This window comes from Microtus ochrogaster, chromosome 10 (genome assembly GCF_000317375.1).
Source record: "Microtus ochrogaster isolate Prairie Vole_2 chromosome 10, MicOch1.0, whole genome shotgun sequence".
NCBI lineage: Eukaryota > Metazoa > Chordata > Mammalia > Rodentia > Cricetidae > Microtus > Microtus ochrogaster.
The window spans coordinates 79943387-79967441 of NC_022016.1; the positions used below are offsets into that span (position 1 = coordinate 79943387).

General features: G+C 43.4%; 1 protein-coding gene across 2 annotated transcripts in view; it reads left to right on the forward strand.

Annotated features, from left to right (window-relative positions):
• Stil (STIL, centriolar assembly protein) overlaps window positions 1-13216 on the forward strand; it is a 49176-nt gene extending 35960 nt beyond the window's left edge. For both annotated transcript variants that reach the window (XM_013348508.2, XM_005353603.3), the window contains 3 exons: window positions 6346-6535; window positions 8610-8860; window positions 11284-13216. In XM_013348508.2, coding sequence (XP_013203962.1) covers window positions 6346-6535; window positions 8610-8860; window positions 11284-12070 — 1228 coding nt within the window. In that variant the 3' untranslated portion in view covers window positions 12071-13216. The remainder of the gene's footprint in view (window positions 1-6345; window positions 6536-8609; window positions 8861-11283) is intronic.
• Window positions 13217-24055: the final 10839 nt, after the last annotated feature.

A 24055-nucleotide genomic window follows, 5' to 3' on the forward strand; every position in this document is an offset into this window, starting at 1 on the left:
ACACACACACACACACACACACACACACACACACACACACTCATACACACATTTCTTTTTTGCAGTGCTAAGGATTGAATATATTTTATATTTGGGGGTTGTGTGTATGTTGTTTTTTTGTGTGGGGGGAGTTGGTTGTTTTTTGTTTGAGACTGGGTCCCTATGTAACCCTGGCTGTTCTGGACCTCACTATGTATAGACTGGCTTAGAACTCACAGAGATCTGCCTACATCTGCCTCCTGAGTGCTGGAATTAAAGGTCCATAACCCTTTGCCTACCTCAGAATGTGATTTTTACACTTATATACATAGTATAGAATAAACAAATCTGGCAATCAAAATTATGACCTCATAAACTTTTTGTGGTGAAAACGTTTAAAATGTGCTCTGTAATTCTGAAATACAGAAATCACTATTATTTATTTTAGTCACCAATATGTACATTTCCTTCCTCTTTGAGAGATTGATATATTTACTATATTTTCATTAATGTCTATGTAATAAGTGTCAGTATAATGGAGAATTTTCAACTTTCTTCAACTATACCCATATATTAATCTGAATGAATCAACAACATCCAAAGAAAGCTTCATTCTCTGTACTCAGACTTTACCTCAGAGATTCTGATAATACAGGATTCCAAGTGGCAGTGCAATTACATTTGAAAGCAACAACGAAATACTTACATATATCATTTTATATGTTTGCTTCAAAATAATAGATGAACTGACTAAATACAGAAACAAAACAGAATTGACAAGATGGTAATTTTTGTTGTTGTTTAGTTTTGTTTTTCAAGACAGGGTTTCTCTGTGTAACAGTCCTGGCTGTCCTGGAACTCACTTTGTAGACCAGGCTGGCCTTGAACTCATTGAAATCCACCTGCCTCTGCCACTCAAGTGCTGGAATTAAAGGCCTGCACCAACACCAAGGGCTAAAATGGTAAACTTCAAAACACTGTATATAGTGTTTTCTTAAACAGTTTTCACTTATATTTGAAGTTTTTCCATTATGAAATTTTCTACTAAATTAGAGTAATTTAGATACTCAATAAATTTGGCAAAATATAGCAAGTGTTCTTTGAAATAGTATGGGACAAGCAGCAGATTTTTTTTTTCAGGTTAAAAGCCTTGTGATACTAATTAGTATTCTAAACTATTGATTATGTAATAGTTAAATCCATGAATATGTACTTCTAAAAAGCTAAGAGGAGAAATGTGTTTTTATTTTATAACACTGTTTTAAATCAAAGGTTTTAAATTAAAGGTTCATATGAGTAGCAGTTTATTTAAAAACCTTTTGCATACATCTCCCCAGCAAAATTGAATTCCTGGGCCATATTTATTTCTCTGTCTTTGCCATAATATCTCCCCACGTTAGCCATTCAGTCAGTCAGTCAGTCCAGCTGACCTAGAACTTGATATGTAGCACAAGTTGGCTTTGAACTCATGATCTTCCTGTCTCAGCCTCCTGAGGGCTGGGATTATAGGTATACACTACCATGTCCAACTCATGTTAGCTTCTAAATAAATGTTTCCTGACAGAAAAAGCCTAAGTCTGTATACATTTTATTTCGAAAAATGTTAGAAACTCAAAGAAAGAAACATGATTTACCTATTATCTGTCTTGAATTAATTCTCTTTTTTAATTAATTAATTTTTATAAGTGAATGTTTTACCTGCATGTATGTATGTGCATCATGTGCTTGCAGAGGTTAGAAGAGAGCATCGAGTCCGTGTAGCCGGACATTTCTGTCCCACCTGGTCCCACAGCTGTTCAGTCCTAAATAAATACACAAAGGCTTATATTAATTATAAACTGTTTCCCTATTACTCAGGCTTATTACTAACTAGCTCTTGCAACTTAAATAAACCCATTTTTTTTTCTTCTTTTTTGGTTTTTCGAGACAAGGTTTCTCTGTAGCTTTGGAGCCTATCCTGGAACTAGCTCTTGTAGACCAGACTGGCCTCAAACTCACAAAGATCCGCCTGCCTCTGCCTCCCGAGTGCTGGCATTAAAGGTGTGTGCCACCATGCCTGGCTTAACCCATAATTCTTATCTGTGTTTAACTACACGGCTTGGTACTTTTTCTTGTGAGGTATTCTCCTCTCGCTTCCTCTGCATCTGGCCAGTGACTACCTCTCTTCCTTTCCTCTTCCCAGAATTCTCCTAGTCTGGTTGCCTCGCCTATACTTCCTGCCTGCTATTGGCCAATCAGTGTTTTATTAAACCAGTATGAGTGACAAGTCTTTACAGTGTACAAGAGCATTATCAGCATTATCAGCAGGCCCTCTGGAATTTAAGTTACAGATGATTGTGAGCTGTCGTGTGGGTGCTGGGAACCACACCCAGGTCTTCCAGGGAAGAGCAGCCAGTGCTCTTAACCACTGACCTATCTCTCCAGCCCCTTCTTTTACTTAATTCTGTAATTAATACTGAATACTTTCTAGATTTAAGGTTTTCAAATCTGAAAATCTCTAATCCTTTGATAGTTTCTAACTTCAGAAAAGGAACTAATTTAACTGATAGGCTGAAGCTAATTGCTTTTTCAGAACAATTAATCAGCTTTATTGATTGTAACACCTAACAAGATGTAGATCTAGTCCCCTTTTTTTCAGCATATAATATATTGATTTAGAATCAATACTATCTCTAGGCCAGATGTGGTGGCACTTAGAATAGGAGGCAAGACAGTCATGAGCATAGGCCAGCACAAACTAAATAGAAAGACCCTGTCCTAAAAAGAAATCATTCCCAGCTCAGTGCACGGTGGACTTGTGTTCTCTGCACCCTGGCTGACTGCCGGCTCATGCTGTGGCTTTCGCTGCTGAGGATTCATTGGTTGCACTTAGCTCTCTGTGCTCTGGGCCCCCTTGAACGTCTGCTAGATCAGTCTTTGTGGTGTTGGAGCAGTCTCTGAAGATAAGTCTGTTGGCTGTGCAGCTTAATTGGTTATTGATTACTCTTTCCCAGTGGAAAGTATGGTGTACGGCATCTACTTACAGCAATTTTATGAAGCCATGCTTTGGATGCTTTTGGAGGTACTGACATTGGAATCATCTATTTCATTTTTGTTGTCATCTTACATTTTTTGAGGTTTAAAGTTTTTGTGTCATTTTTTTCCAGCTTTTGTTTTTATTTACTAGTTTAGACACCCAGCTAAATCTTTTTAAATTCTTGAGCACATGGTGTAGCCCATTGATTATGAACACGCTCTGGTTTGAGCTTCCAGTTTGAGCCATAGCGATATGGCCATAGACTGCTTTCACAGTCTCTAGTTGACTGTTTCTCACCTGTAAGATGGGAATAGTAAAGGCATCTGCTTCTGAGGTTATTGTGAGAATTAAGTGAGGATGTATATAAAATGGTCAGAACAGTGTCTGCAACTCTGCAGCCAGCGTTTAGTGGAAGGTAAATACCAAGAAGCTGTTAAAGGAGAAGTGATGTGGCTCACTGTTTCAGAGCTTTCAGTCCTCGTAGCTGGCTCCATTGTGGGCCTTTGGTGATTCTGACACACATGGCAGGGCCCAGCTGCTCACCTCATGGCAAGTGGGACGCTGCAGGACACAGAGAACCTGAGCCCACAAATAGGCTTTGTCCTTATTTTCTTCACCCTGACCCCCTGGTGCTGTCTACATTCAGGGCACCTAGAAATGTGCTTTAGGAATCTCCTACGGGTCCCTCAGGCCAGTTGGCAGGCAAGACTACTACTACAGTGTTTAATCATGCTGGCCATTAGCTAACACTGGAATAAGACAAATTTGATAGCTGACATGGCTTCTTCCTTAGAATAAAAATGGTGTGGCCCTGGATGCCCTAAAAAGAAAAGTATAAGCCAGGCCACCCTTGAACTTGTGGCAGGTGTGAGCCACCATGCCTGGCTTTTGGATGGCAATGTTTTTGGGTTTTGGTGTTTGTTTAGTTTTTTTTTTTTTTAAAGGTAGGTTTCCTCTGTGTAGCCCTGGCTATCCTGGAACTCTCTGTAGGCCAGGCTGGCCTTGTGTGCACCACCACCACCCATCTGGATGGCAGTGTTTTTTGGAGAGACAAACCTTAAAGGCTGCATTAGAGGGTTCAGTTATTTTTTTTAAATATATTTATTTATTATGTATACAATATTCTGTCTGTCTGTATGCCTGCAGGCCAGAAGAGGGCACCAGACCCCATTACAGATGGTTGTGAGCCACCATGTGGTTGCTGGGAATTGAACTCAGGACCTTTGGAAGAGCAAGCAATGCTCTTAACCTCTGAGCTATCTCTCCAGCCCGAGGGTTCAGTTATTAAGTGAAGAAGCTACTTAGTATGATTGGTTGCAGTCAGATGTTTGGGGCACAGTGGGGGGGAACAGGAGTAGATGAGGAAAATTCAGTCACAGACACCCCACTATGTATAGCAAGGCCTTTTTAAACCTGCAAATGATCCGTTTCACCTGAGAAATTTTAGCATGACTCTGGATATATGTATATTAAAAGGGTATACAAAACATTTAGTGATATAGAAGCAAAATATTATAGTAATGAGATGGGTGTGGTTGTTTTATGTAAAGAATTAAATCTTGGCAGAATAGTTGATACTGTAGGAGACAGAACTTTCAATTTATTTATTTATTTTGAGACAGGTTTCTCTGTGTAGCCCTGGCTATCCTGGAACTTAATTTATAGACCAGATTAGCCTTGAGCTCAGAGATCCACTGGGATTAAAGGTATAAACTACCACACCTAACATATCTTGAACGCTTTTAAGAGTTGAATGTTTTGATTTTTAATGGTCAATGCTGAGAACACCGCTGCACATAAACATATAATATAAAATGACAAATATATTTAGGGTCATTTCGAAATCAACTCTTCCAACACAATACAATCCAAAAATATACTAATTTAATACTTACATGTTGAAGAAGGATAATAAGAAAAGTCTTTGTTTAAACCATTATGTTTCTATAGGAACAAAACCTTGTATATACAATACAAACACTGTAGTTTATAACATACAGTAATCTTGGATCTGAGCCACAGCATTTCAACAGCTTCTGTTGGAGTATCGAGGTGTGATGAGTGTGCACAATGCAAAGTGCGTGTGATGTGTCCAGATCAAAGACCTAAGTGAGGTCACGTGATCGAGAATGGGCAAACACTGCCAGAAACAACTCTGATTTTATCTTGGAATGGTTGTTAGCCACCTGGAACTCTTGTTTCTCTTGTTTCTGTCTCCTATGGGACAAGACTATGCCCATGGGGGTTAGAGAGATGGCTGAGAATTTAAGAATTCTTACTGCTTTCTCGAGGCTCTGAATTGAGTTCCCAGCACCCATGTCAGGCAGTTCACAAGGGTGTGTGACTCCAGCCCCAGGAGGATCCAGTGGTGGCTCTGACCTCCACAGGTGCCCATATACACATGTACAGACCAACACACACATATACACATAATGTAAACATGACTCTTTGGTTGGTCAGGTGTTAAGAGCACTAACTGAACTTGCAAAGACCCTGGTTCTTTTCCTAGCTCAGACATCTAACAATATCTAGAATTCCAGTTCTTTGGGCTTTACCTCCTCTGGCCTCACTGAACCCTTGCATGTACATGGTGCATATAAACTCACACAGGCATACAAACACATAAATAATTAAAAGATTCCAGTCTTGTGCCACCATATCTAGCTGCTTCTCTATTTTCTGAAAGAGCCACAGGCTCGTGTGCTAACAAGAAATGAGCTTATAATGCTTCTTCCAGTCATTTTATTTTTTTTAATTTGAAGGTGATAAATGCTCTAAATAAAGTTGAAAAAAATAAAAGCATAAAGAAGAAATGCTATCAACTAAATAATGTGATTAATAATTGTGGCGTGTGAACCTTGAGTTGGCAAGGATCAATTCTATTTTAAAGTTCCAAGTGAGCAAATTATATGTATATAATGTTTAGATATCCTAAAAGGTTTTGCTGCATCAAATGTAGACGATATCACCTTGTTTCTGGCCTTCAATGAAAGTCATCTTAATTGGGACAACATAATCAATTGGTAACAGGTAACTTAATAAAGCAGTACTGTGGTCTGGTTTATGAGCAGCCTGTCAAGACGATGTTTATTTGCCTTGCTAAGAATTGAATATACATCTGGGCAGTGGTAGGAGCGGTGGTGCACACCTTTAATCCCAGCACTCAGGAGGCAGAGCCAGGCAGATCTCTGAGTTTGAGGCCAGCCTGGTGTACAATGCAAGTTCCAAGACAGCCAGGGCTACACAGAGAAACCCTGTCTCAAAAAACAAACGAACAAACAAACAAGTTCAATATACAAACCAAGTGCTGCTTAGGTCTTACTGCTTTCTTCCCTGCATGTCCTTTCCAGCAATACTTCAGAGCAGAGAAAAGAACCTGATGTGCCTGTGTTCTTCCCAAATGCTTTGCTGGCTGAGAGTGTGAGCATGTGCTTACAGACTGAGCCAACAGAGGGAGCCAGTAACAGCGCTGAATCACCAGAAGGACCAAGAGTTGAGCCTGACTTTCCAGATAATCAGAAAATTTACCAGGACTTGTTGGTAAGTGTAGCCCATTTGATCTTTTGTGAGGTGGTTATATGATATAGGAAATACTCGTTAAGTTTTCCCTAGGTTTAAATTGATTGAAACCTTGAAATAGAATCACTTTAGACATATTTAACAATATGTAATTTTTCAGCTTTTCATAAATTTGGTAACTAATTGTAAGCTTTGTAGTCATTAGATACTTAGCCAGAAAAAAAGAAATATTTATTTTAAAAATATAAGTGTTACTATTCTGCTAAATTCCTTCTATAGTTGGAACTAGGGGATAAAAGACAAGCAACTTAAGTCTGTGAGGAATTTGAAAATAGTGGAATATTTATGATACTATTAACTAATTTCAGTTCGGGTAAGCAGATAATTATTAAACATTTAGCTTAGTTTAAGAAAGGAGACTATTAAAAAAAAAAAGAAAGGAGACTAAGCTAAGTAGGTATTCTAGCAGTGTAGTCTGTGCCTTTGAGAACAGAGGGGACATTCTAACAGGGACGCCATCATGACAGGCGTGATGGATTGAGAAGTATAGTAAAGCAAAACAGAATAAATAGACCTGATCTTTTTAGCTAACTTAGAAGGTGAGTGGGTTCTTCTTTCTTTTCTTTCTTTTTTCTTTCTTTTTGTTTTGTTTTGGTTTTTGAGACAGGGTTTTTCTGTGTGTAACAGAGCTGGCTGTCCTGGAACCCACTTTGTAGGCTAGACTGGCCTCAAACTCACAGAGATTCACCTGTCTCTACTTCCCGAGTGCTGGGATTAGAGGTGCGTACCGCCACCACCCGGCTGTAAGTGGGTTCTGAAGGTTCACTTCCATCCAGCTGGAAGACTTGGAATGTTTCCCTGTTTGCAGCTGGTGATTAGGTAACATATGAGTGAAGTTCTGCATGATCATCAGCACACAGTATGTGTTGTTTGCCCGCTGGGTCCTAAACTGGTGCTAGCTGTATGCTAGCTCGAATGTCATGAATTCAGGGTACCTTAAGTCACTGGTGTTTTATAGAATGTCAAAAAGAGCCTAATTGCAAATCAGCAAGAAAGTCTGTTTTATAACCTGAAGAAGCATATTGCCAACTTGCAAGTGCGTGATTTAAGTATATTAGTAATTTTTTATTTTGCTTTTTTGTTTTATTGTAAAGTTAGAGGCCAGAGGACAGGTTTTACTATATACTGCAAGCTGACCTTGAACTTGTGACTCCTGTCTCAGCCTCCTGAGGACTGAGATTATAGGGGTTAACTCCTAGACTTGTTATTTGTTAATAATAATTTTTATTTCATTCTTTAAGAATTTTATACAAACCAAGTATGGTGGTGCACTCCTTTAATCTCAGCACTTGGAAGGCAAGAGTCCGGTGGATCTCTATGAGGTTTTGGCTAGCCTGGTCGATATAGTGAGTTCCAGGATAGCCAGAGTTATGTAGTTGTCTCAAAAAATCAAAACAAATAAGTAAAGAACTTCATATAGGTTCATGTTCATCCCTCACTCCCGTCTTCACGGTTGGCTTTTAAGTGGATCTCCTCATTCCTGTAAAACTGACAAAATCATTAGGATGGGCTCCTATTTAAAAGTAAACAATAGGCCAGCTGCTGCGGTGGCCCATTTCTCTAATCCCAGCACTCAGTGGGCAGAAAGGGGTAGATCTCTACCAGCTCAAGGTCAGCCTTGAAATTTTGTCTCAAAAAAAAAGGAAGGAAGAAAGAAAAGACAAAGAAACTTGTATAATTGCAAGTATACTAGACACTTTATAGAATTTGACAAGGTAATATTTAGCCTTCCTTGTGGCATTATCCTAAAATCTTAAGGTTGAGGGCTGGGGGGCTCGGCAGTTGAGAAAGCTTGCTCTCTGCGAGGACCGGAGGTTGGTTCCCAGCACCAGGTCAGGAGGCTCACACCCACTGATAGTCCAGGTCAGGAGGCTCACACCCACTGATAGTCCACCTTTGAAGGCGCCCACGTGCACACAGACATACATATAAATTAATGAGTAAATTATTTTTAAAAAGACCTTAAGATTGTTAGTGATTTTTAAATTTTTTAATTTTTATCCTTTTAATTTTTATTCTTTTTTTTTCCCCACAGGGTAAAGTGAACCACCTACTAAATAACTCCTCCCAAGAAATTGACCAACTACCTACCAAAGCAGTAGTTGTCAACCATGAATGCACCAAGACCCAAAATACTCACCATGTAAGGAAAAAAAAGCACAATTCAGGACTGGTAGACAAAGACTGTGTGCTCAGTGCAACTATTAAACAGCTAAGGAGCCTGGGAGTGAAAATTGATTCCCCCACTAAAGTGAAGAAAAATGCCCAGAAAGTGGACCATGCCAGGTAACTTGAGTTTTAAAGGATGAATGCATGGCAGTGTGTTTCCATACTCCGGGATGGCGTGAGCGTGCCCTTCTGTCTGCTGGCTTGTCATTTGTTGAGAGCCCGCTATACTGGAATGCAAATATCATCTTTATATTTTCCAGTCTTCTAGTGGGATGAGGTGACATAGAAAAGTCACTTGAGGATGGTTGCTCTATTGATTTATTCTTTTAGTGCTATCTTTCCTAGATAAAGTTGTCAGCAGAATACTGGAAAAGAGAAATGAGTTTTATTGGCGGTCTGAAAGTCTCCCTGGAGGTAGTGGAGATGTGCCAGTTCCCAGTGTTCAGCCATACACACTGCTGGTAGAAAGCATGGGTGTTCCTTTGGCAGTGTGCAGCCAACTATCAGACACTTCGTCTAGATTCCGCTTTACCAGAGACGACCTCAGCATGTATACACCTGTTAAAAAGAGGTTATGAGCAGGTTTTCTCTTCGGCCACCAACCAGCCCCCAAATCACGGCACAGAGACTTATTAGTTATGAATGCTCGGCCCTTTCCTTGTCCCATTCGCTCTTACAACTTAAAATAAATTAACCTGTTTCTTTTCATCTGCATTTTGCCTCGGGGCTTTTTACCTTTCATTCTGTTTGTCTGATGGGAGCTGCCTGGTCGACTGACCCTGAGGGTCTCCTTTTCTTTCCCCCCCATTCTCTCCTCCTACTTATTCCCTCTGTCCACCAGCCCCACCTGTTCAGCTTTTTATTAGACCAGTCAGGTGCCTCAGCCAAGCAAGGTAAAACAGTAACACACCTTCACTAGTTAAACAAATGTAACACATCTTTGCCTAATTAAAGTAATATTCCACAACAAGGATAAAATCTGGAAATTAATAAGTAAGCTAGTAAGTTTTCTGATAATTACTTTTGTTACTAGAAAACTAACAAAATTTCCTAGTTTAAAAAACAAGTGTTTTTTTTTTGTTTTGTTTTGTTTTGTTTTTTTTGTTTTTAAAGCAGTATGGGGCAATATAAGATAAAATACAAAAGCTCTTGTTCCCTCAAGCTCTTCAGTCTGTCTCACTCATGGTTACTTTAAGCATTTATTTTGTATTCTTCTAGAACAGTTATTTGGGTGAGGGCTGGGAACTGAGCTGGGTCCCTGGAAGAGCAGCAAATGCTCTTGACCACTGAGCCATCTTCCAGCCCCTTTCTCATGTTTTTGATAGCTGTATAATCTGTTTTGCACATGCACTATAAGATACTGAACCCTCATCCTTTCTCACTGGACTTTTAGGTCAAATCTCTTCTGTACAATTTAAACCAATACTAAATAAATATCATTCTGCAAGTACTTGTTCAAATTAAAGTTATAATAATAGATTTTACCATTACTTGCTAAATATTTATATTTATCTTAATACTTGCCAGTATTACAGGAGAATGAAGCTAACATTTTTGAAGGTTTTAATTTTAAAAAAAAATACATTTATTCACTTATTTATTTATTTGCTCATTTTCTATACCCCCACCCCCGTGTGTTTGTGTGTGCTGGTGTGTACGTGACCAGGGAACAGCTTGGAGTCAGTTCTCTTCTTTCACCGTGTGGTCATTAGGCTCAGCAGTAAATGCCTTCACCAGCGGAGCCATCTCAAAAATCCTGACAGTTTTATTTCTGAACATCTGTGACCATGTGGTATTTTCTCCAGTTCCAGGAGATCCAGTGCTCTTTTCTGGCCTAGGGTACCAGGCACAATGTGAAACACATATACACTCACAGACAAAACATTCATACACATAAAATTTAAATAAATCCTTAAGAAAAAAAACATGAGAAAAAAACTACATATACCCTTTGGAATTCACAAGTTTCCCATGCTTTCTATGCACAGCTGTGTTTATTTGAGCAACTCATTATGCAGCCCAGGTTCATTGTTTTCTTGCCTCAGCCTCTTCCTGATTACAGGCATGATGGATACCCCATTAGTGGGTAACTATTAGATAATGTAATAAGGTGTATTTTCTTACTCTCTCTTTCTTTTCTTTCTGTTTTTGCTTTGTTTTGTTATACTTTTTGACAGGTTCTTGTGTAGCCCAAGTTGATCTTGAGCTGATTATCCCGCCTCAGCTCCCCGAGGTCTGGGATAGCAGGCCTGCAGCACCACACCTGGTTTGGTAATAAGTTCATGATAGTCATCCTCCGTGCATGCTGTCGGTGTAAAACACTGAACTGGCCAGCCAGCAGTCTGCATTCAGTCTGTGAACAGGGGTTACCTCCCAGTTAGGAGTACCCTGAATGTGTGCCTGCCCATGAGGACTAAGTCTGGGTAGTCAGTAAAAAAGCCCTAGTAAGCTTAAAGTTGAAACCTTTGTTACTTTTGCAGAATGAAACTCTTGCTACTTAAAATAAGGTTAAAGGCTGCCTTACTTTTTGTGTCTTGCAGTGTTTTGGCATGCATCAGCCCAGAAGCGGTGATCTCTGGATTAAACTACATGTCATTTGCTAATGTTGGCATGAGCGGCTTAAGCCCCACTGGTGTGGATTTGAGCATGGAGGCAAATGCTATAGCTCTGAAATACTTGAATGAAAATCAGCTGTCACAACTGTCTCTCGCGCGATCAAACCAAAATAACTGTGACCCATCTTTTGGCCTTCTACATTTTAATTCAGACAAAAGCAAGGTCGGCCTTAGCTTAGTTTCACCAAGCAACATGTCATTTGCAACCAAAAAATACATGAAGAGATATGGGCTCTTAGAAAGCAATGACAATAGTGAGGATGAAGAGTCTTCCGGCCACACAGACAGTGAGACGGACCATGCGTTGGATGGAAACCCTGCATACAGACCTGCACAATTTGGTCATCAGAAAGCACTTGCTCAGAATGCCTGTGGAATAGCTCAGTGTTCTGACTGTGGCTCTGAGGACACGCACCCAGATACGCCAGTGTTGAGAAATATCACAAATGAGGCTGTGCAGCCAAGAGCAACAGAGCAGCTGAGTGAAGACCCTGCTTTCTCACTAAGGCATCTTAAACCGGATCCTGCAGTGAGCCTCCGAACCGGAAAAGCAGAGTTTACTCGACATCCAGAGAAGGAAAATGAAAGTGACGTTGTAGTGTTTCCTGGAAACTTGCAGCCTCCTGAGACTTTAAAGCATCTGAATAGCATGAATTCAGTGGGCACCTTCTTAGATGTGAAGCGTCTCCGACAGTTACCGAAGTTATTTTAGCTCTGCCCCTCCTTTGTGATGTGAGGACTAGGTGTGTATTGACGGCACTTAAGAAAGCCAGACCTTTGGGATCTCTTTTGCTTGTTTGTTTGTTTGTTTTTCAAGACAGGGTTTCTCTGTGTAGCCCAGGCTGCCCTCAAACTTAGAGATCCACCTGCCTCTGCCTCCCCAGTGCTAGGTAGGATTAGAGGCGTGCACCACTGGCCATGAGCTGTGGGGCTTCTAATAACTGTGAGAGTCTGTTTCCTGTTAGCTGCTAATTATAGTAGCATTTAGAGGACCCAGTTATGAAATGGCTGCTTAGTGGGAAGGCTGGGCTCCTGTGTCACTGAGCCTAAAACAGAAGTATAATAACCCTAAGATCAGGTATTGCAGCAAATCAAGTTCAAATGTACCCCCTGTACCCCAGGCCCTCCCGTGTACTAATGGGCTCTGTACTGAGCCCCACCTCCGAGCTACATCCTCAACTGTAGGGTTTTTTGAGATAGGGTCTCAGTATGTAGCCTAGGCTGGCTTCAGATTTCTCCTGCCTTCCGCATCTGGCTCTGGTATGCATTGTACCCAGTGTCTCCCAAAGAAGATTTCTTACATGCTCATAGTAAGTTTCAAAACTGAGAAATGACATTAGGCTCAATACTGAGTGAACCACAGAACTTTTCATTGCCTTTGGTTGTTATTTGGTGGGAAGAGGCAGGCTGGGGGTTGAGCCCAGGACCTCACACCAAGTCTCTTGCACTGAATTTTATACTTGAGTCCATGAGGTGTACCATTGATTTGCATTTTTTGTGTATACACATGAAATTATATCCCATGGTTTCCAGTAACCCAAAACCCTTTAATCCCTACCCTTGATAGTCCCATCATCAGAATGTTTTTATCATTTAAAAAATGTTACAGAAAACTGTACTTTTAAAATATCTTTTCATAAAGCATTTTACCTTTTGAAATTTACTGCCTTTCTCTGAATAATGTCCTAAGAGCTATCCATGTGTTGAGTGTGTCGGTAATTCTTTACTTCTGCTTCCCCCAAGTTGTTTTAAATTGGTATTTCTAAATATAAAGAAAAATATCCTCATTCACTTAAAAGATGAAGGTTTCTGCCCAGGTTATGATGAGGTTGCCTTGTATTAAAGTTTGGCTCTTAAAGGAAGACTTTTGTTCTCTGAATGTTTTTCTAACCCAGCTGTGGCCTCCTGAGACAATACTAATAGAGAACTATTGCTGGTTAGTGGAGCCAGGGAGCAGTTAGCACCCCCTTCCCGCCCCTCATTGCTGCAGTTTCAAGTCACAATTAAGACAGAAGTGGCATCGGGTTTCCCTCTATGCTCTACTTGCAGTTTCCAGTAAGTAGCAGAATTGTCAATGTTCTTCTTAAACTGAGCCTTCAAGTTCCACCCAAAAAGGGAATGCAGGTGCCATTTGTATTGCACTTTGAAAAAACAATATTAAGCCAGGTATGGTGGCCCATGCCTTTAATCCCACGGAGGCAAAGGCAGGTGTTTCCCCAGGTATTTCACTAAAACCTGTACAGCAGGCATGTTTAAGGCTTCTTTACAGAAGATAAAACGTACCAACTAAAACTGAGCCAAAGTCAGCTGCCTCATGTCCATCCACAGCCTCCAGCAACTGCCCCCTCTACCCTTCCTCTACACCAGCACTCTTTCCCCCTCAGAACTCAACAGGTGTGTGGATCCTGCCGGGTACTGACCCAAGATGTTGGACTTAATGACCAACAAGGCAACCATGCCTTGTCAGAGCTCAGTGATGAGGGGCTGATGCAGTCAGGTAGAAGCTAGAAAAATGTCGGCGTGGTAGAGAACAGAGGGAGGCTGTTTTCAGAGTATTCTGGGAAAGTGGCATTTTCCCAGACTCTTGGTATCGATAAGAAAGAGAATGGAAAACATTCTCCATGACAAAGTATTGGAGAGGTGAACAGACCGCTTTGGAGGAGGGGACTTACGGTGGGGAGCCAACAGTAGGAAAGGCTGCATTGGGAGTCAGCAACCACTGGGTTCTTGTTCCTGTGCCCCAAACTCAAAACTAGGTAGGAAACTTAGAGGTTTTAGTTCCCTGATTTTGTAGGCGACAGGGTAGCCCTAAGTGACATACTGTGCATGAAATGTTGGTACAAAAAAAAAAAAAAAGACACGAGCCAGGTATGGTAGTGCACACTTTGAATCCCAGCACCTGGCAGGCAGAGGCAGGTAGATCTCTGGGCTTGAGACCATCAGGTCTACATAGCAAATTCTGGGACAACCAGGGCTACTTTTTAGACCCTGTCTCAAACAAAACAAGAAAAAAAATCCATGAACAGAGCCAAGAAGGTCCAGAGGGAGGAAGGGCTTTCTATATGAGAGCAAGTGGTGTCAACTCTCACCCTGAAAGATCCTAGAGGGTTTCCCCAGGTGTAGTTAAGGAAAGATTTCCCTCATTTTTAAAATAATGTTTAATATACTTCACACACACACACACACACACGAGTTACTTTTCCCAACAAAGAAGTTGTGGAGGCATGCTGACTGAAAGAAGGCCACCATGTTGGCTCCACATCTCACACATTTCCAAGTGAAAGAAAACCCCACTAAAAGGTGCCTGGGTGATGCCCCTACACCCCCATCTCCCGTAACCGGAGCCGTCTGGGTCAGGAGAGAGCATCCTCAGAGGAAATCCTGCTTTTCCATTTCCTGGCCAGAGGCTGAACTCCAGGAAAAGGATGGATTTGGGGAGAGCTGTGTCCTGCCTCTTCATGGGAGGTCTGGGGCCAGGACAAGGGTATTTATCAAAAACAACGGGAAGGATGACATCAGGCATTCGTGGGAGTCATGGTTGTGGGGTCCTAAAAAGTCACTTGCTCTCCATTGTGTACACCTGAGGGCACAGCCAGAGGACAGCAGGGACTTGGTCTGGATCACAGTGCAGGGTGCACCAACTGAGATGAACTCAGAGCCGCAGCCTCCACAGCATGCCCTCATCTGTCTCAGGGTCTGAGCAAGTTAGCAATCAAGCAGTCCAACCCAGGCCCTCAACTGAAGCCTGACATTCCGGAAAAGGAATAAAGGCAGTACACACAGTTCCAGATTTCAATCTCGGCCGTCGCTTCCAAATCACTTTTGGAGAACACTTCAAAACCCAGCTTATGTACTCCCCTTGCATCCTCTCCATCCTACAGGAAATCTGGAGGCCTCACGTGGGAGTTCTGTCTTTCCCTCCTTTGTTGAAACTGCCTCCATAGCTCTTTCTCTGATCCTCTTGTCCTCTGAAGCCATCTTGCATGTGTGTACTCATGGCTATGAGTACTCTGGTGTATGACCCCCTTGTCCAGTGAAGAACCACAGGTTGGGTAGAGGGATGAGGTAGGCATTAACTTGGGTTCCCTAAAGCTCATGCCCTACCTTGATAAAGTGGCATCAGGACTTAGCTGAGGTTGGGAGTAGGCCACAGATGAGTCACTGCTGATGAGTGACTTCAGATTTCCCACCTGGACCTCCACCAGCACAAGACTGACTGGTGGAGTAAGCATCTATGCCACTCCACGGAAACCTGCATTTCCCGGCTGCAACAGGTGGGGGCACCATTCAAGGCCACAATCTGAGGTCCCTTTTTCTGTCTTTCCAGGCCAGACAGCGTGCCCTTTTAGACAGCTCTGTGGCTGGTTTTAGAGCCAAGAAAACTAGACAGTTCCACTTCCTCCAAGTGAAGCCCAGGTTCCTGCTGGGTGTTTACCTTCTTTATTTCTTCTCTCTCTGGCTCCATCCTTCATTGATTTCTTCAACACATAGTCTGTGATATGCTATATAAAGACAAGCCATGGGCACAATCTTATCTTTGGAGGGTCTTTGTCCCTAGCACCATGCTGGGAATAATCAAGGGACACAGGGATTTCTGCTCTGCAGGGAGTTCAAGCCAACCTTGCTGCTGCTGCTGCTGTTGCTGCTGCTGCTGCTGCTGCTGCTGCTGCTGCTGCTGCTTCTGCTTCTCCTCTGTCCTGGAAAATTTGCTTGGTGCTTACCATCCTCTTCCTGCCCCATCCCAAATTTGGTAAGGCTGATTTCCTCAAGGCCTGGGGAAACAAGATAATGATGGGTAGTCTAGGAGAAGCAAAATGCCCACTTACACATCACAAATTCCCTTAAGCCTGTAGTAGGCAGAAACCATAATGGGTCCCTGAGAACAGCCCAGATGGACTCAGTCCTCTCATGCCCCTGGTGGTCAGCACAGAGCCCACACTACTGCTCAAAATGAACCAACAGACAGAAAAGAACGAGTGAGAACGAGGAGACCATTCCAAGGCAGGGGCAGAGGTTGCCCTCCGCCACCACTGATGTCAAGATTGGAAGGAAGCTGGAATTTCTTTTCTCTTTTCATTTAGACTGGGTCTATATCAAAGACTGACCTGAAACTCACTCAGCTGAGGGTGACCTTGAGCTGCTGATCCTCTTGTCTTCACCTCCCTGGTCTTAGCATCAGAGGGGTGTTCTATCATTCTTAGTTTATGGGTTGCTGGGGATCAAACCCAGGGATTCAGCATGCCAAGCACTCAGTCAACTAAGTTATTTCCCAGCCCCAACCAAGGACTTATTTTCCTACATAGCCTGTTACCCAAGAAAGGGGAGCTTTCATCCTTGATATGCAGGCACCAGGACATTGTCTGGCAAAAACTAGGCTTGTAGTAAATGGAACACCAGAATGATCAAAGCTGGCTTTGTCTGCTTTATCCAGGCCCACCATCCTCACAAATCCACTTCATACAACTTGAGCCACAGCCTCAGCGAGTTTCTCCCATCCTCCAATGTGCCTTCCAGTTCCTAGGCTGTGTTTTTTCACTTGCTCCTCATCTTTCCTACTCTGGCCCCATTACAGTCCAAAGCTAAGGGCCCCAGGGTAAAGGCCTGTCTGATATGCAGCCTCTCCTGGGATCTCAGTGCTTTTTAACGCCCCCTTCTAGCAGGATACATATCAGGCTGCATGGTGACGCTTTGCCTCTGCTTCTGTTTCCTCCATCAAAGTGTCTCTACACCCAAATACAGGGTCTGGATAGAGTCAGGCTCATTAAAAACAGCAACAGCAACACCTGTCTGTTCCTTAAATGCCTAGACATGGTGCTTTTTACACAGCTATATCAATCTTTTCAGCTACCCTGTGAATAGGGATGTTTTTAGAGATGAAGAAACTGAGGCACAGAGTGTTTGAGGAGAGTCTCTAGTTCAGGGTGCCCTGATGATCAGTTATTCACCTTACCTATGCTAGGTCATGTCATGGGGTCTGGGTTCAGGGCCAGGTACCCGGGACTATGTAGAGGGATGTCTTCTGCCACGGCTTCTGGTGATCTGAAGCTGCCTGGCAGAGTCCAGTCTGCCTGACGCCTATGGGTCTCCTTAACAAAGCTTTAAAAAACCCCACCTTTCCTCCTACACACCTTTTTCATTTCCTCTCCTTCCCCACCCCATCCAGCAGATGACTGTCTCAGTTGGTGAGGAGTGTGAAGAGATTTGGAAGCTTGCTTTCACAGGTGCCTCTGCGGAAACGGGAGCTCTCACTGAGAACCCAAGCAGAGGCTACAGAGGAAGGAAGCAGACATGACAGATTAAAGGCAGATGCAGAGACAAGGGCTTTATACAGGAAAGAGGAGCAGATTCAGGGTTTGTCCGAGCCTAAGATAGAGACTGGAGAAATGAAAAGCAGAGTGAACAAGATAACAGATGAAAGGAATGGACCCTGGGGTCTCCCACTGCATCCTTGCTGCAGATGGAAGACTGAAGGTCAGAGGAAGCAGTGCTCTGCTTCCTACGGATGTGCACATCACTCTTCCAAACACCATCGGTTCGGGTTCTCTCTTATCTCCAGAGCTTTCCTCTTGTCCTTGGGCCCTAGGGCTGAGTAACGCTGGATGGAAGGCTCCTTGACAAGTTCACCAGGGAGAGGGAGAGGAGGAGACAATACAGACAGGGCAGGTTGACAGGGAAGTTTTTCTAGACTAGGTAAACTTGAAGAAGGGCACAAAGAATGTTTGTAAACAGCTGTGTTAAGACACATGCTTTATGTGCAATAAGATGTACCATTTCAGTATTCAATTGATTGAGAATTGATTGACAAACACATACACTTCTATAGTCATCACCATAATCAACATGTAGAATATGTCTGTTATGGAATGTTCCTTTGTGTCTCTTTGGAGCTGTACCCCCTCCACTATTGCTCTTTACCCTTCTGAACTTTGCCATTGTGGATTCATTTTGCTTTTTCTAGAGTTTTATGCACATGTAGCCAGATACTATAGACACTGTCTGACCTCTTTCGCTGAGCATGCATGGGGGGGTTCTATGTTTTTACATATATCTGAAGTTATTTTTATTGCTCAGCTGTATTTAGTTTCATGCCTGTGCCAATTTATGTACCCCCCTGTTGATACACTTTTGAATTATTTCTACCTTTTTTTTGAGACAAAGTCTCATTATGTAGCTCTGACTGTCCTGAAACTCACAGTATAGGCCAGGCTGGCCTTGAACTCACAGAGATCCACCTGCTTCTGCCTCCCAAGCACTGGGATTAAACTGTATGCCATTACTCCCAGCTTATTTATTTATTTATTTATTGCTACTGTGAATAAGGCTTCGTGTGCACATGTTCATGTGGATATAGTTTTACTTCTCTCAGTATGTATGTATGTATGTATGTATGTATGTATGTATGTAGTAAGCAGACATCTATAGGGAGCTACCAAAGTCTTCTCCAAGATGGTTGAGTAAGTCTTCCACTCCCTCAGTGTACAAGAATCCCAGTTGAGGGACTGAAGAGATGGCTCAGCAGTTAAGAGCATTGGCTGCTCTTCCAGAGGACCCAGGTTCAATTCCCAGCACCCACATGGCAGCTCACAGCTGTAACTCCATTTCAGGGTTTCTGACATACATGAAGGTGAGATACTAATGCACATAAAAAAAAACTCAAAAAAAGAGTACAGAATTTAAAACAAAAAACCAGTTGGCCTCCATACCTGTCAACATTTGGTGTTTTCAGACTTTCACACTTTAGCCATTTTAATGGTTGTGTCATGGTAGCTCCTTGTTGCTTTCTTTTCCTCTTGTGTAATTTTGTTTCTTTTTATGAAAATTATGGCTTCTAAATTCACAAAAAATTTAAATTCAGACATATTACAGTCATACAGAGTGCTCAGCTGAGGATTTTAAAGTAGTTCTCACACCAGATGAAATGTCATATAGCCAGCAAGAGTGGAGGGGACAACAGACCATGCTGTCCTAGGAACAAACCAGCTAAGTGACCAAGGGTGAGCCTCTTTTCTCACCTCCAAAGTGGCATCACCCAAGCAGCAGGGCAGGGCCATTGTGCACAGTCAGATGACAGGTGGAGCCGTGCAGAATAGGTACATCTACTGTCTTGATGTGTCACGAGCCTGGGCGCTGTCTTGGTGACCATCAGCAACTGCTACAGAGAGTTGGTGGTTGTGCATACATTCTCGCTATAATGGCTGGAAACCACTGCTAACCCTGCGTTTTGGAGTGCAGACAACCTAGGACCTAGAAGTGCAGAGTTCTGTCCCTACGTTCTTGCCTACCCAGACCAGACTCCAGTCTCTCACTCACTCCCTGGGTCCTCACCTCCCCACACCCGCGCTACCCCCACTGAGGCGCTCAGAAGTTTCCTGTCCGACCGAGGCCGGGCTGGGGTGGGTGGAGGAGGGCTGGCATTTCCTGGCCGCCGCGTCACTGGCTCAGGGGCGCTCGGACAAAGCGCTGACCGACAGGCACCAGATGCTATTTCGGGCGGCGCCCGGCTTAGCTCACAGTTTCCGTTTTTTCCACCGTCGGAAACAAGGAACGCAGAGCCTGTACACGTCACGAGCCCCCAGCCTCAGGCGGGGGTCCTGGGCCCAGGAAGGGCAAGGCTGCTGAGCTCTACGCAAGAGGCCTGTATAGAAGTGGGGAAGGGCAGACGCCACACCGGCACCTTCCATCCAACCATACTCCTTAACCGACCTTGGAAGCACTGGAGAAGGCCATTTCACACCCTGGAAAAGGATCCCGTGGTCATCGGTCATCGAGTTCAAGATAAAATACATAACCTTTCCAAGTCCCTAGGCCTTACCCTCCCCCCCCCCACGCACTTTAAGTAACTGCCCCAGACGTCCAGAAACTCAAGGTTGCCTGGATTCTTCTACCTTACTTTCCACCCCACTTCTTCCAAACTCGGTCTTAAATATTACCTTAAATATTTCGCACAAAACATCCACACTCACACCCTCTCTTCCACCTCCTTCCTCTAAGAAAGATTAAAACAAACTCTAATTCCCTTCCTTGGTCTCTGTATTGGTCCCAGCCTTCATTCCCCCACTCCCACCGCCAGCCCCTGCCGCCATTTCAACCTAAAGGTTTCCTAAAAAAGCAAATCCTATCTTACATAGGACTCCAAACCCTTATGTAAATAAACAAAACGGTAAAAACAAAACCTTCAGTTTCTCCACCCATACTACCAGTTTTCCATCTCTTACGTGAATTCTCCCGCTTCAGCGCTGGTCCAGACTGGCTTTCTCTGGAAGCATGCCCATCTAAGCTCACAGGCAGTACAGGAATAGATGGCCTCTTTGTACAGGAGTTAGGACAGTGGTTCTCAGCCTTCCTAATGCGGCTGCTACCTTTAATACAGTTAGTGTTGAGGTGACCCCAACCGCAAAATCATTTTCGTTGTTACTTCATAACTGTAATTTTGCAACTTTATGAATTATAATGTAAATATCTGTGTTCCCCTATGGTCTTAGATGACCCGATGTGAAAAGATCCTTGGCGCACAGGTTGAGAACCACTGGGTTAGGAGCTGTTGAGTGACTTGTCCTACAGCCCAGGCAGAATGGGTTCAATCTCATAGTCGTACCTGTTCACTTTCTAAACCCAGCAGTCAAACACAGGCAAGGGCTTTGTGGGGAGGGGTGGGGAAGGAACCGATATTTTTCTCAGGACAGGAGAGATTTCTAGGGGACTCCATGGAAGTTGCCTGTACACACATAGCAGACGAACTCTCATCAGAGGACATAGGGACAGAAAGCATGGACAGGTGTACTGAGCTGCACTCCATTTCGTGTACGGGTCCTGAAATCTAGGAGGGGCAGAACTCAGACGGGGTAGGGGTGGGGACCAGCCCTTGACTGAGTCTTTTACATTGAAAGCTACTGGAAGGTCAATGCAGTCTGCAGTCTGCTGTGCTGAGTCAGGCTATGGATTGGGAATTAGCCGACAGTTTAGATGTTGGCTTTTCACTAGCTATAAGTTTGGCCAAGTCACATGTCTCTGCCCTTTAATTTTCTTTAATGTCCTTAATTTCTGTATGACAACCAGACAAGTGTAAATGATGTTACATTAGCTCCCAGCCACCCGCTTTTGAAATTATTTTATCATGATATATATATGGCTTTGTAATTTAAAAATATATTTTTATTATTTATTTAGTTAGACTTCCCCCTCCCCACAGATAGGATTTCTCTGTGTAATTTGGATCCCAAAACTCTCTGTGTAGATTAAACTGATCTACAGAGACCTGACTGCCTCTGCCTCCAGAGTGCTGGGATTAAAGTCCTGTACCATCACTGCCTGGCTTTATTTAGGTTTGTTTGAGATAGGGTCCCTCTATGTAATTTTGGCTGCCTTGAAACGCCATATGTAGACTAGGTTGGCCTGGAACTCAGAAATTCGCCTGCCTCTGTGAATGCTGGGATTAAAGGTGTCCGTCTTTTATTCTTTGAGAATTTCATAAAATATATGTTGGGCATATTCACCCCCCACTACTTCCCTATCTCCTCACATCCCAGTGCTCTTTTTTCACTGGCTGCTCTTCTAGAGACTTGGATTTGATTCCCAGTGTCTACAGGTTGACTTACAAATACTTTTAACTTCTATTCCAGGGAAGCTTCTTCCGGTCTCTGGACACAGTACAGAGACATTCATACAGGCAAAATACTCATACACGTATTTTTTTTAAAAAAAAAAAATTCAGAGGCCAACTTATGAGGGTCATTAACTCATGCATGTGAGGCCATCTACTAGAGGATGGTCTATGTACAGGGGTCAAACCCTTAAAAAATGAGTCCTCCAGAAGTCATCAATTGTCAATAGCTCTTCAGTTAGGGGTGGGACTTCCTGAGCCCCTCCCCTCTCCGTGCTAGAATCTGACTTGATCTTGTACAGGCAGCCACAGCTGTGAGTTCATCAGTGCAGTGGTCCTTTTTGATCAGAAGATACTGTTCCCTTTGCTCCTGCCTAAGTGGCTCTTACAACTTGTTTTCCTTTGTTTCGCCTCCTCAAGGCAGGGTCTTCCTATGAATGTGGCTGATCTGGGGCTCTATATGTAAACCAGTCAGTCCTCCAACTCATAGACACCCACTTGCCTCTGCCGCCCAATCGCTGGGGTTAAAGGTGTGCACCTCCACAACCAACATTAGTCTCTGCTTGCTTGCTTGCTTGCTTGCTTGCTTTATTTATTTATTTATTTATTTATTTATTTATTTATTTATTTATTTTTGAGATAGGATCTCATGTAGCCCAAACTGGCCCAAGATTCCATAAGTTTTGGGGGATGACCTAAAACTTCTGATTCTTTAGTCTTTGCCTCCTGTACAGAATCCAGTTTCCACCCTTATGAAAAGATGAAACCAGGAACTCCTCAGCCCACTGAGTTCCTACAACGATCTGAGCCTATGGGCTTCAACGCCAAACCTTCCTTCAAATCAGGCTTCTGCCACTCACTAGAAATTGAACTTTGAGTTACTTTGGCATGGCCCTGCCACCTGCTCCCCCTAGTCTGTTTTCTCACCTGTAAGAAAAGTCCGATTTAGGGATGAGTTCGCTGAAGGGGAGGGAGTATTACTAAAGCACACTTTGTTCTGTTCGAAGATGCCAAAATGATATCTAATTGTATGCTAATTTAAAAAATTAAAAGTTGGGTCCTGGTGGCGCATGCCCGTAACTCCAGCACTCTAAAGAAAAAGACAAGCTTATCCCTGTGTTGAAAGACAGCCTGGCCTACGGAGTGAGTTCTAGGACAGTTAGGGCTATATAGAGAAACCCTGTCTTGAAAAACAAAAACCAAAAGACAAAGAAAAGAGCCAACTTAGAGTTCACTAATTTATGTACTTATTTTTATTTTTGTAGTGCTAGTGCCGGGAATCCAATTCTTGGCGTTGCACAGGAAGGGCAAGTCCTCAACCTCCGATGTCTCTCCTGTCCTTAGGCATGTTAAATGAAAACTAAATAGTATCTGTAGAGATACTCTGCTTCAGTACCAAGATTAAAGATTGTGTTAAGCAGCAACAGGGCGGCGCGGAGGGGGATGGGAGGGGGACTTCGTGGGTTCTGCTTTCATCCTGAAACCAAGCCAAAGGGACATTTTGTCTCTTTATTGATACTTCTTTCTGTCTTCCATAGAGCTTGGATTTAAGCAACTCCAGTTTAGAGTGGTCAGGGGCCACGCTGACCATCAGCTAGGAGCTGGGGGTGCGGTATAGTAATAAGAGAAACAGACGGTAGATATTTGGTTTCGAGGACACTGGAGAACGAATGAATGAAAAAGCGAAGGTTGGAGGTGATGGTTGGGGAGTCACAGTGGTCTTAAGAGTCTAAAGCAGTGGCCAAAGCCGCTGAAGGAGCATCTGGAAGGCGGAGAACCGAGTTTGTGGGGAGCGGGAATCCCAAGAGGCCGGGGTGGAAAATGGGGCTGGACCGGTCAGGTCCCAGCGTGCACGCTCAGCCCTCTCCGCTTCTCATTCCTGGGCCAGTCCAGCGCCGCAACCCGTCCCCGCTGCCTCCGGAGAAATTGCCAAATTAAAATGAATCATTTGGCCCATAATGGCCGAGGCGCTTATCGGGGCGGGCGGGCCCGCGGCGGCGCCTTATCTCCGCGGCGCACACGGCCGGTGCTAACGAGGCCCCGGGCGGGAGCGGGATTAGAGCGCGCGGCTGGGCGCGGGCGGGGGCGGCCCAACAT